The sequence below is a fragment of the Delphinus delphis genome, chromosome 16 (genome assembly GCF_949987515.2).
Source record: "Delphinus delphis chromosome 16, mDelDel1.2, whole genome shotgun sequence".
NCBI lineage: Eukaryota > Metazoa > Chordata > Mammalia > Artiodactyla > Delphinidae > Delphinus > Delphinus delphis.
In genome coordinates this window covers 10,752,050-10,764,287 of record NC_082698.1, presented here as the reverse complement: position 1 = coordinate 10,764,287, position 12,238 = coordinate 10,752,050, and the positions used below count along the sequence as shown (strand labels likewise).

The 12,238-nt window shown below is 49.3% G+C and overlaps 1 protein-coding gene across 4 annotated transcripts in view; it reads left to right on the top strand.

Annotated features, from left to right (window-relative positions):
* Positions 1–11,908, top strand: part of PLPP4 (phospholipid phosphatase 4) — a 187,554-nt gene extending 175,646 nt beyond the window's left edge. For 3 of the 4 annotated variants that reach the window (XM_060033530.1, XM_060033529.1, XM_060033531.1), the window contains 2 exons: positions 727–897; positions 11,370–11,908. In XM_060033530.1, the coding sequence (XP_059889513.1) occupies positions 727–897; positions 11,370–11,569 (371 nt within the window). In that variant the 3' untranslated portion in view covers positions 11,570–11,908. The remainder of the gene's footprint in view (positions 1–726; positions 898–11,369) is intronic. The other variant, XM_060033533.1, reaches the window with a different exon arrangement.
* The last annotated feature ends 330 nt before the right edge of the window (positions 11,909–12,238 follow it).

The window sequence follows — 12,238 nt, the reverse complement described above, 5'->3', positions numbered from 1 at the left end:
CAACTGTGGTTTAAACCTGACTGGATGGAAAGCTTGGGGTTCACATACTAACCCCGACTCCACACTTTTGACAATGGATTCAGCACAGCTATGAGTTGTCTTTGCAATTCTAAAAATTAATAACCATAATCTGTAAGAGAAAATAAGGAATTTGTCATCATTGGTTTCCCTGTCAAACTCACTTCTCCACAGCACTTGCTGTTCCAGCTTTACTGAGTGCCACCAAGCCAGAAATCCCTTACTTTCCCTCCCCCTCCAAAGCTATGCTGTCACCACAGTCATTTGTTTTGCATGCACTCTTTTTTCTTGTAGAAATCAACACGTTGTATTAAAACTCTCTATTAGCGTGGCCATCACCTTCATTCAGACCGTGAGCCCCTTGAGACCAGATATAGACTCTGAGGCTTCTTTTTATTCCCCCCCACCTTGGTCAGTGCCTGTCTAGCACACAGTAGACACCCATTAAGTCATTGTTGAATGAATGAATGAATGAAATAGAATAGATTTTGATCACATGCGAGCCTGGAAGGTCATCCTCATTGTTGACCTATTCTCATTCTCATACCAGCGTGGTTCTAGCAAGAGCACAGATTGCCTAGATGGTGCCTGGTGCCAACATGGCCTTGGCCCTGGTAGTGTGCAAGATGGCAGACAGAACGCTCAGGGTGCCCTGTTCCCTGCTGCTTCCCGCCTGCTAGAGTAACACCTGCTGTTTCTCTTCGGCAGTTGCCTTTTCGGGACTCGGCTTCACGACGTTTTACTTGGCTGGCAAGCTGCACTGCTTCACCGAGAGTGGGCGGGGGAAGAGCTGGCGGCTCTGTGCTGCCATCCTGCCCCTGTACTGCGCCATGATGATCGCCCTGTCCCGCATGTGCGATTACAAGCATCACTGGCAAGGTGAGTTCCTGCCTGGGGCCCGCCCAGTCCTTGGGCCGTCTGCCTCTCTCCTGCAGGGAAGCGGGGAGACATACACCTACTGGGGAGAGGTAAGTGCCCACTGTGAGAAACCAGAGTAGGCTGAAATGACAGAGCAGACACAGTTTTAAAGAAAATGCGCCTGTTCAGATGAGTTCTGGCCTTCATACTGTCCTTGCTGGGGACAGAATCGGAGTTCCTCCCCCTCCTTCATGCTCCAGTAGACCCTTCAGGTCTTGCTAGGATGGCAGGCGCTCAGTCACAGACTCAGATGGACTCCCTGCTGGACCCCTGGCCTCCATCTCAGACGTGATGCCTGTTGGCTCCTTTCACATCTCAGATCCATCCCACAAGGACATATCTGTCACCATGTCCAGGCCAGGGATGGATGCCAGCAGCCACTGCAAGGCTGAGTGAGGCTTACCTGTGTGTATCAGTCCTGGGGAATCTGTGCAAAGTCAAAATAACACAGAACAAGTGAGGGGCTTGTTCCTGGAATAAAACTAAACCATGCCACGCGCCTCTGCAGATCGGCTGCAGCTCTCAGCTTGACTGGACCACAGTAGCATCTGCCACTGCAAGAAAGGGAGCAGAGGCAGAGGCGATGTCCACAGGATGTGTGGCCTCTGGGAGCGCAGGGTCTAGGGCTGTGTTTCCCAAAGGCTGATCCTCAGATCACCTGGACCAGGCTGCTCTGAGCTAGGAGCTGGATTCTTGGGGGTGGGTCTGGAGTGGCGGCCAGGAATCTGCATTGTTAACAAGCCAGTTTGTTAATTCTGATGACATCTGAGAATTACCGTGGAGAGCTCCACTGTGTCCGCTTTCAGCAAACGCACTGAATTAAATGCGCCTAATCCAGCTTCCCTGGACGAGTGGCCTCTTCTGCGATTGGTCTGTGGCCTCCACCTCCTCTTCCCTTCCTGTCTTCCTACTGTCAGCAGGCGCCATTCCCCTCCTCCCCCTTTTCTGACCGCCCTCTTCTCACCTCTTCCCAGGTGTTCCAGGAGTAGTGAGGCGGTAGTTGAGGCTAGAGGTGAGGGGAACTCCTAGTTGGAGGTGCCTTTGCCCCACCTTCTCCGGAAGCCTTCTGCTCCGTCTCTGGCCTCAGCTCCACCCTCCACCCTCCTGGAACTCACGTTCTGGGTGTCATGAGCCTCCAGCTTCAGCCTGGCGGGTGAAGGGGGAAAGGGAGACTGATGCGCGGTCTGGACAGGTGGAGGCATCAAGCACTGATGGGGGTCTTGAGGCCATGCTGATGGGGGCAGTCAGTCGAGGCCCATCAGGCTGGACCCGGAGCCCTCCCTTGTTCTCTGCTTTTATCAGTGACTTGGATGAAGTTCTGGATACATGAGACCATGTAATGAGAGAGGGGCAGGGAGAGGATCGCTGAGCCAGCAGCACAAGGGCATAACCATTGCACCCTTGGAACTAGGAATATTTTCCAGCAGAATCATTGTGGCGCGTATGATTAGGGCATTTCCCCATGAGAACTGTTATGGGCTAGATGGCATTTCACGGACCGCTTCTCATTTATTCTTGTAAACTGTAGTTTCTTCTTCTGAACATGGGAACAATAATCCCCCGATATTTCCCAGAGCCGTTTCACAGGCTGAATGAAATAATGGATCTGAGTGTACTTTGTAAATGAAAATGTATTGCACCAATGTGAACCGGTATGTCGTTGCTTAGAGCATCATTTCGAAAGAAGGATGTGTGTGTTTCCCAAACCACTGATTTCGAGGTGGACATGCTTTTGGAACGTGGTCTGTTTGTAAGCCGTGAATCCCTGGTTTCCCCTTTTATTCAGCCACTTAGGACCTGAGAAATGATTAAGGGTTTTAGACTTGAAGAGATTTTGGCTTCATCTTGGAAGGTAGTAAGAGCTTTTGGGTAGTGATCTTGTCTTGAAAACCTAAGACGTGAGGTTGGCCTCTATTAAATGCTCTTTTGTTACTCATTACCGAGCTGCGGCTGGCGTGTCATGAAAGGATGAAGGATCACAGCTCTTGGCTTTGGGGAAATGCTGGACTCCTGATGCAGCTGGTGCACTCGAGGCCTGCTGGCAACAGGGCTTCACACCCATTCTATCCAACTGGCACAGAAAGGAACTTGGAGCAGTAGAGGGAGAATATTAATGCTCTGTGGGCTGATGGGAAAGCAAAGCAAGAGAATCTATGATCAGTGATGTTTAGGGCCATACTTGGGATGGGGGGGGCAAGCCAAAATTGCATCATGGTAGACTCCTGCAGCCAAAACTGAATGTACCTCAGTTGGTACAGGTCATGGGTGTGGCCCAGCTATCCATTCGGCTGTGCCATTGTCTGTTCAGTTTGTACCCAGGAGTCAGCCAGGAGTGGAGCGTGCCTTTCCTGGGATCCTCTAATGGGCTCCGAGTCAGGCTTATTTCACCTGAATTCCCCTTTATGAGGCCATCCGTCACTGTCTATACCAGTGGTCTCAGTGGGGGCAACTGAATCTCCCAGGGGACATTTAGCAATGACTGGAGACATCTTCGCAAGTAGAGGTGGTGTCTGTGGTGGGTGCTACTGGCATCTCGTAGGTAGAGGCCAGGGATGCTACTAAACATCCTACAGTGCACAAGATAGCACCTTCCCCACAGCCCCGAATGTCTGTTGCTGAGGTTGAGAAAGCCTGACCTGTAGCCACATCTCAGCTCCATCTTTCTTTCCCTTATTACGTCTTAAGAAGACGCAATGTTCAGTGAGTGGGAAATTGTATTCATTCAACACTCACTTATTAAGGGAGAAATCAAAGAGGCTGCCAGGGTTTCCAGAAGGGATGGATAGTGAGGCCTTCGACTGCTGTGCAGGTGGGTGTTTGAGGCAGGATGCCCGACCGCGATTAATAAGTTGTTGCTCTTTGGTGGACTGAGGTGTCCAGTGCCCGTGGGCGGGGGTCATCTGTCATGATGAGAATTCACGGGGAGACCCACAGGCAGCAGCACAACCTGAGAACCTCTCATTATAGACTTTAGTTAACAACAGTAATATTACGAGACTTTTATGACTCCATTCCAATTTTGATTTAAGCAACTGCGCCTGATGTGGCAGGATATCCAATTACTCAATTACATATTCATATACAGTAAATAGCCCGTAATCTCAAACGCTTTGCTCTGTTCATTATCATAGGGGTTTTCTGTTATCGACGCCCTTCTGGTCTTTTCTGCCTTTCCAGCTCCACTCCAGACACACAAGTCTGTTGTTTCATTAAGTGAGGAAAATGGAGGGCACAGGCCATGGTCTGGAGGGGCAGTGAAACAGTTAGCAGGACCTCTTCAGAAATAAAAGCACTGGCTGGATAATAAATCTTTATCTGGCTAAGGTTCTCCACGTCTTTGTGACATGCTGGCTTTCGGGTCAGCCAGAAGCTAGAGAGTCCATGGGTGAGGCCGACCACAGGGCCAGTGCTTCACAAAGAAGCTTACCTTTGTGATTAACTGTGTGTTTTCAGAGTTAAAACTTGTGGAATTTCCATGCTGGGAAGAACATCTGTAGAGAAAAACGCACAGAAAGAACAGAGCACCTCATTGAAGCCTCTTCTGCCCCAACTCACAGTCTTGTGTGAGTGTGGTGTCCAGTCAGTGGACAGTTATAGCTAGAAGTGGCAGGAGTGTGTTGTTTTTCTCCATTAATGGACATAATGAGGAGCTGCCTCTGCCCTCAAATCCCTGGATCTGGGTCCAGGCTTTCCTTGTGTGACTCCAGCTTTCGGGTAGCCTTCTAACCAACGCTGATTCTCTAATCATAGGTCATTTTAAGCAGCGCTGAGTGCCTGTGTAGTGTTTCGTCCTAAGAAAGAGCACCTCCCTCTGAATATAATCCAGAAAACCATGTCTCAAGGGAGGAAGCAGTCATTTGTTTCCACCCAGCCTGAGGCTGGAACGCATCCATGTCAGTCACAGATGCCATGCTTGACTGGGCTGAAAATTTCAAGATGGTGCCATTGCCTTTGCCAGGTTTCTCTGACTGGGCTGTGAAGGGTCTGTGATGTGAAATGAATTTATGTGTAGTTTCCAGTCTCTGCAGATGCGGTGTTTGGGGACAGAGACACAGCGCCCGACTGTACGTGAGCCACACTAAAAAGCCAGGTAGAGGCTGCTCCCTCCTGTCCCCCCACATTCACCCTACACACACACGCACGCACGCGCACGCACGCACACACACGCACACACGCGCGCACGCACACGCACATGCACGCACACACGCACACACACATGCACGCACGCGCACATACGCACACACACGCGCACGCACGCACACACACACACACACACACAGTTGAGGCACACACACTGTTCACCAGGCCTCCCTCCCTTGGGCTGTCAGAACCAATCTCTAAACTTTCTAAATGAAGTGACTTGAAAAGGAGACTTTGAAATGAAACCATTGTTCCCACCAAAACCCACCAGCCTTACATAGAACAAGAACACTGAGATTCTCCCTCCAAGATCCTCCGTCCTGAGTGAACTGATCTCCCCTCATCTTCCCTCTGCAGTCAGCTGTCCCGGGTGGTGGGGTCTGCGTTCACATTTGTCTTCAGCTGCCAATGCTGCTTGAGGTCTGGGGACCTCTGAGCCTTGACTGCCCATGAGTCTGCCCATCTCTGCCTTCATACCCAGGGCATCCCCGAGAGAGGGCTCGAGCACTCTGCAGCCCCAGGCCGCCCCCTCCCTTTTAATCAGAACCCACTGGACAGGGAGCTTTGGGCCTCAAGAGAGGCTTTCTCAGCCAGGCCCTCTGCCCTCTGCCCTGGCGTCCCTCATTCCTTAGTTCCCAGGGAAGATAGGTTTGGGCTGCTCCCAAGTCTCGTTGACCACCTGGCTTCACTTATTCGAGGGAATGCTCTCCTCTGTTTTCTGTGATTTTCTCTGGTTTCTTCTGTTGGCTCTATGTTCAGAATAGTTCCAGAATCCAACTTCCTTTTCCCACTGTAGTCCACCCTCACCTGCGCCTGGCTTATTGCTGAAGCCCGGCTACCATTCTCCCTCCTTCCTCCTTTGCCCCTCACACTGCAGCCAGAACGAGCCTTTAAAGCCCTGTCACATGTGGTGCCTCACCTCCGTGAAAAGCCCCTGGTCACTCCCCATTGCTGTCAGCGTCAAAGCCCAGGTCCTGCAGTGGCATTAAGATCTGGTCCCTCGGTTCCTGCCTCCCTGTTAGTATTCTGCAGTGCCCCTCCTTGTTCATGCCAGTGCTTTCCCACCTCAGGACCTTTGCACTGGCTTTCTCCCGTGCCTGGAATGCTCTTCTCTCAGATGTGTGTGTGGCTCCTTCCCTTCCCCCTCCTAATCTTAGGTTGAGTGAGGCCGTCTTAAGTGACCATTCTGCTGAAATCGCAGCTGGTCCACCACATTCCCTGTGGCTCTCACCTTTGCTCATTTATTACCACCGTCTGACAATCGCCTTTGCTCGTCTATTACCACCGTCTGACAAACTAAGTCATTTCTTAGTATTGATTATTGTCCGGTCTTATCTACTTGAGTAGGAGTCTGCAAACTTTTTCTGTAAAGGGTCAGATACTAAATATCTTAGGCTTTATGTGGGTCATACAGTCTCTGTTGTAGCTACTCAAGTTGGCAATGGTGGCGTGAAAGCAGCTATAGACAGCATGTAAATGAATGGTGCACATAGTTTGCTGAGCTCTGTACTAGAATATACTCTCTCTGTGTGCAGGGATTTGTGTCTCTTTTGTTGGCATGACACTTAGTAGGTACTTGTGTTAGTTTCCTAGGGCTGCTGTAACAAAGTTCCACAAACTGAGTGGCTTGGAAGAATAGAAATCATCTCATGGTCCTGGAGGCTAGAAGCGGAAAATCAAGGTGTTGGGCGGCCACACTCCCTCTGACGCCTGTACGGGAAAGAGCCTTCCTTGCCTCTTCCAGCTTATTAGTCACAGATATTTCTTGGCTTATGGAAGCATAATTCCAGTCTCTGCCTCCATCTTTACATGGTATTTTCCTTGTGTTTCTTCACATCATCTTCCCTCCGTGTGTGTCTGTCCCTGTGTCCAAATTTCTCCTTTTTATAAGGACACCAGTCATAGTAGATTAGAGCCCATTTTACTGATCTGATTTTAATTTTCTCATCTTTATACAGACTCTATATCCAAATAAGGCTATATTCTGAGGTACTGGGGGTTAGGACTTCAGCATATCTTTTGGAGGAACAATTCTTGATGCATAACAGTGCTCAAAAAATATGTGTGGAATGAATGAATGAATGATTTTGACTAAATCCTATTCCTTTCTTACTAGTATCTTTTTTTCTATACACTGGTTTTTTCACCCATTCTCTCATGCACTATGTTGCCTGTGTCCAGGCATTCTCTGGTGGAGGCCATCAGTATTGAGGGAGACAGACTTGGCTCTGCCCTGCCAGCTCACAGTGTACCAGGTGGATTGTGCATTCTCTGTGCTATGTAAGTTCTTTTATAGAAACTCAAAGTCACAAAAACAGGATGCTTCATTAGTAGTAGAATAAAAAGAACAGAAACAATCATGTGAGGTTGTTGAGTTATCCAGAGCTGGTATTTACCCTAGGGTCTTGGGTCATAGAGCCCAAGGCACACAAGGTCCCAAGTCACACCAGCTGAGTGATGTTGGATGTTGCCATGGCAACAGAGAGGGCTGTGTTCCTCCCAAGGACTTGACAGCACATCTTCAGAAGCCTTTCTGCTTGTTTGTGTCGGAGCAGGTGAGCAGGACTGTCACCTCAGTAGACCAGACTCCATGAGACCCTTTCCTGTCCTTTGACCTCATAAGAAGGGGTTGGGGTCATGCCCATTTTATGGGTAAGGCTTCAAATCCAAGTTGCCTGATTCAAAGCCTAGCCCTCTTTCTACTACCATTGGAGCATACTAGGTGTTGATTCTAACCTCCCCTTTTAAATAGCTTTGTTGAGGTATAATTCATTACTCATAATTCATAAATTCTCCCAATTCAAAGGTTTTTAGTATCTTCAGAGTTGTGCAACCATCTGTGCAACCATCTGTGCAACCACCATCTAATTCCAGAAAATGTTCATGTCTTCCATCCACTGCAGCCCCTGGCAGCCACGAATCTACTTTCTTTCTCTGGATCTCCCTCTTCTGGACATTGCATATTCCGGGCATCACACAATATGTGGCCTTTTGTGGCTGGTGGTGTCTGTTCTTTAGTGCATCTTGTAAATGTTGTTCAGTGTATCTCAGTTCACCAAACATTTACTGAACGTTTGCTGGGCTCCGGGGAAATGAAGGTGAGGCAGTCAAGGGGGGAGTCGACACCGAGAGGTAGATGTGGGCTGAGAGGTGCACAGGCAGCAGCCCAGAGAGCCAGTGGGGACCCTGGTCCAGGCTGAGGGGACGTGGAACACTCTTCTTTTCCAGCCCACACCAGAAGCCTAGTCAACTTACGTCCTATAGACTTACAATGACACCACCCCCTGAGAGAAGATGGACCTTCCTTCAGTTTCTCAGACTTGCCACGCCCCTTCCTTCCTCTGCCTAGAAGACTGCGCTGTCCTCCCTGCCTCCACTTCCCCCTCCCCCGGGTTCACACCTGGTTGTCCTGCAGGGCTGGCTGGTGGGTCTTGTCCTCAGTGAAACTCCCCAAGTCCAGACAAGCCAGGCCACTCTCTGGCTGATCTCACAGACCCACCTGCTCCCTCATGGCGTGCACTAAGTGACACTGATAAGACTGTCACTTCCCCTAGGACTGGGAACGTGTCTGTTTTGTTCAGCCTCGTGTCCTAGGACCGGGCATCACGCCTGACACCTGATCCCTGTGCAACATACGTGATGGATGAATGACATGAAGGCCGAGTGAGGAGACTGCAGCGTGTGTACTCCGGGGACACGGAGCTCCACATATGCCCGCATTGAATCACAGCCCCACCTTGTCCCATGCTACCATATTTGGGGTGAAGTCAAACCCAAGTAGTTTCTTTCCCTAATAAAGGCCCACTTGTCCCCTGCCTGCTTTTCTGTCAGCACATGCTCTATAGAATGTGAATGTGATTTCATCAAGTGGCACTTGGTGGCATTCTCTCTCATAAAGTAAGTCATTTTGTAAATCTTGTTCACCACCTTTGTGATGAAAAAAGCCCCGGATGAGTTTGTTGAGAAGGCGCCTTCGCTAGACCTTTCATTGCCCTGGTTACTTCTGATGACTGTGGTGGCACCTATGATACCACTTTTTACTCATTCCATTAAATGGGAAAACAACATTGACAGCAATCACCATTCTCTGGCTTGCTGCCGCACCAGTCAGCCTGGGGAACATATACTCAGAATGATTTGATGTCTTTTGGTCAGTGATGCACCTAATAAAATGCCTTGTCACAGAAAATAGAAAGTCAAATGGCATTATTTGTAGGTTTTGCTGTGTGGTCTGTTCAGTAGTCAGTGGCTTAAATGCAGGTGTCCTGGATCATTTCAGATACTAATAAAAATAACACTCTGCGGGGCTGTTCTCTGGGGCTATTGGAAAAACAAAACAATAGTGTGACTCTAAGACCTTGAACTGGAAAAGGCCCTGGCACATTTCACAGGCTGCTGGCCACAGGCTGTGTGAAGAGTTTCTCAGTTTAAGGAATGTGATTTAATCGTGTTAATTATGCCTCGTGACTCCAGTGAGGAATTCATAGTACATATCATTTTCCAGTTTCTTGGGTGACAGGTGTTTTTTAAGTTCACGTGTTTATTTAAAATGCTGTGAAAGTTTGGCCATGCTGAAGAGATGACAACTGTAGACGGCTGAGTTGGTGTGTGAGAAGAAGGATGGGAAAGGACTAGAAAGGCCCCAGTAGTGCCGGAGAGGAACAGAGGAACAGTGATAGACACTGTTTTTTTAGACAATGTATTTTAAGGTCTTGTTTTGTGTTGTGCTCTGGGATATACTGCTCAGAAGCAGTTCTCATTAAATCATTGTCACGACTCACGTCTTCAAAAGATAATAAAATACCAAAATATTGTCCTTTTCCTCAAAGATGATCCCAGTTATTCTAGATGGAGCCAGAATACCTATCACAAAAGGGCTGATACGTGGGGTGCAGATATCTAAGCGGTGAACAGTTTGTTTTCTTGGAAGATATATTTCTTTGACAGCCACCCCAAATTCCCCTGCAGGAGACACAGGAGAGTCAGCTTGTGACTTAAACTGAGGTCAGTACACAGTGTGTTGCTTACTGGGAAGGGTCTGGAGACTTAACATCCCCGACACTGGTAAAGGAAAGCTGCTGTCCCCCGTCTGAACCCAGGTGCACCGCCCTTCAGTCATGGCCTGCTGTCTTCTGAAAGCTGGGACAACAGAAAGCCTGGGATGAACCCGTCAGGGTTCGAGCACAGCCCCGAGAAGCAGTGCAGGCCAGAGTCGGGACGTCAGAGTTCAAGGCCAGTTCCGTCATCAACAAGGGGTGGGGCCGTGGAAAGTTCTGTTGGCCTCTCTGAGCCTGAATTTCTTCTGTAAAATGGGGCTGATGCTCCCTGCCCATAGCAGGTGTGGGCGATTCAACAAGGTAATGGAGGTGAAAGTGGAAACCCCCAAATGGAGGCTGACAGTTCAGCCTGGCAGCAACCCTCATGAGAGTACAGAGTTTCTCTTGTCAGGGGAGGTCTTCCATTATTTTAGGATCTTTTTGGCAAGAATAACCCGTAGTCAGTTTAAGGGGCATGCGTGCACACGACACACACATGCACACACACACACAAACACACACAGTGAAGATTGTTGGGATGGGCTGCTTTCGTGGGGTCTCTACTGGGAACCAGCTGAATGCCCTTTTTGGCAAGGGGCCACCATAGAGGTGGTGAGGAGGCCTGTTTCACCTGCAGATACCCTCTCCTGCCTTGTCTGCCCCCCCAGCGCCCTCCAACTTGATAGAATCTGCAGCTTTTTGGAGGCATTGGGCCCCTCCCACCGGGACTGTCGAGTTTGCCAATGCTGGTGTATAATAAAATGTTTCATTCTCTTTGTGACTCAGAAGTTTCATTTCATCCCTGGGAAATCACTGACTGAGGCCCTACTGGGTCTCTGTGGTACACTGGCAGCATTGCAGGAGTCCAGTGGGAACTTGCTAAAGGAAAAGAAATGACAGCCCCCGAGGGTATCCAGATCCCATGGAGATGGCCGGAATTCTTCCAGAACTTGGAATTGATTTTCAAAATCAAGAATGCAAATCTGAGTTCATGCTGTGTTCAGCTGCATATTATATAAGGAGAAGACTCAAGTACACACTTAAAAGGGATGTTTAAGCTCTAAAAAATGATAAGAGTTTGCGGAGGCCACAAGATCTATAGATCCAGTGAGGTTTCTCTTTCCTTTAGTCTTTCAGGGGGTCCAATCAGCAAACCAGTCATTGCAGCCGGTAGGAAAAGCGCTTTCTGGAAAACATAACTGGCCACATTTGAATGAATCATAACGCGTTTCTCCTGGTTTTGCTCTTCTGTCCTAGATTCTTTTGTTGGTGGAGTCATTGGCCTCATTTTTGCCTACATTTGCTACAGACAGCACTACCCGCCTCTGGCCAACACAGCTTGTCACAAACCCTACGTCAGTCTACGAGTCCCGCCGTCGCTGAAGAAAGATGAGAGGCCCACGGCCGACAGCGCACCCAGCCTGCCCCCTGAGGGGATCACCGAGGGCCCCGTATGACTGGGACCTCGGAGGATGGTCGCTGAGCCCAGGCCACGCTCTACCACCTATCATAACACAGTAGAAGAGGTTTTCTGTAGTGTGCTCCTCATCAGTTGTTTATCCAAGTTACCCTCCTGCTTCCATTTTGCCGACGGTGTTCCTGCTACTTTAAATGTCTACTTTCAGCCCTCCTGAATTTGCAAGGGAAGGACCCAGGAACGTTCTCGGAGAGACCTGTGGGTTTGGAAGGAGGCTGCAAGGGTGGGCGGGCACAGCTTGGTCGATTCCTCCATCTGAAATGTTTTCTATTGCAGCCAGCGTCCTATGATTTCACGGTTGTAAAGCATAATAAAATGTCGCACCTGGAAGACGTGGCATTGGCCGTTCGGCGCACAAGTCATTCGGGGCCGCAGTGAGTCTCACATCCGCCGCCGCGTGAGCATCTGGCCCAGCACTAGCTCTGGCTGTGGTCATTCTGGGTGCTGAGCTGGGGGCAAAGGCTGAGAACCTTCACAACAGTCAGCCACAGCTCATGTCTCTGAAATGGACTTGCAACTTGGAGATACAGCCTTAGTATCTCCAGGGCTTTTTGAATCACTGAATCTAGAAGGAAGTGAGATGAAGAAGCTCACGCATAGGCTTCCACCAAACACGATGAAAATAGAGATTCCAAGTATGGGGAGGGGG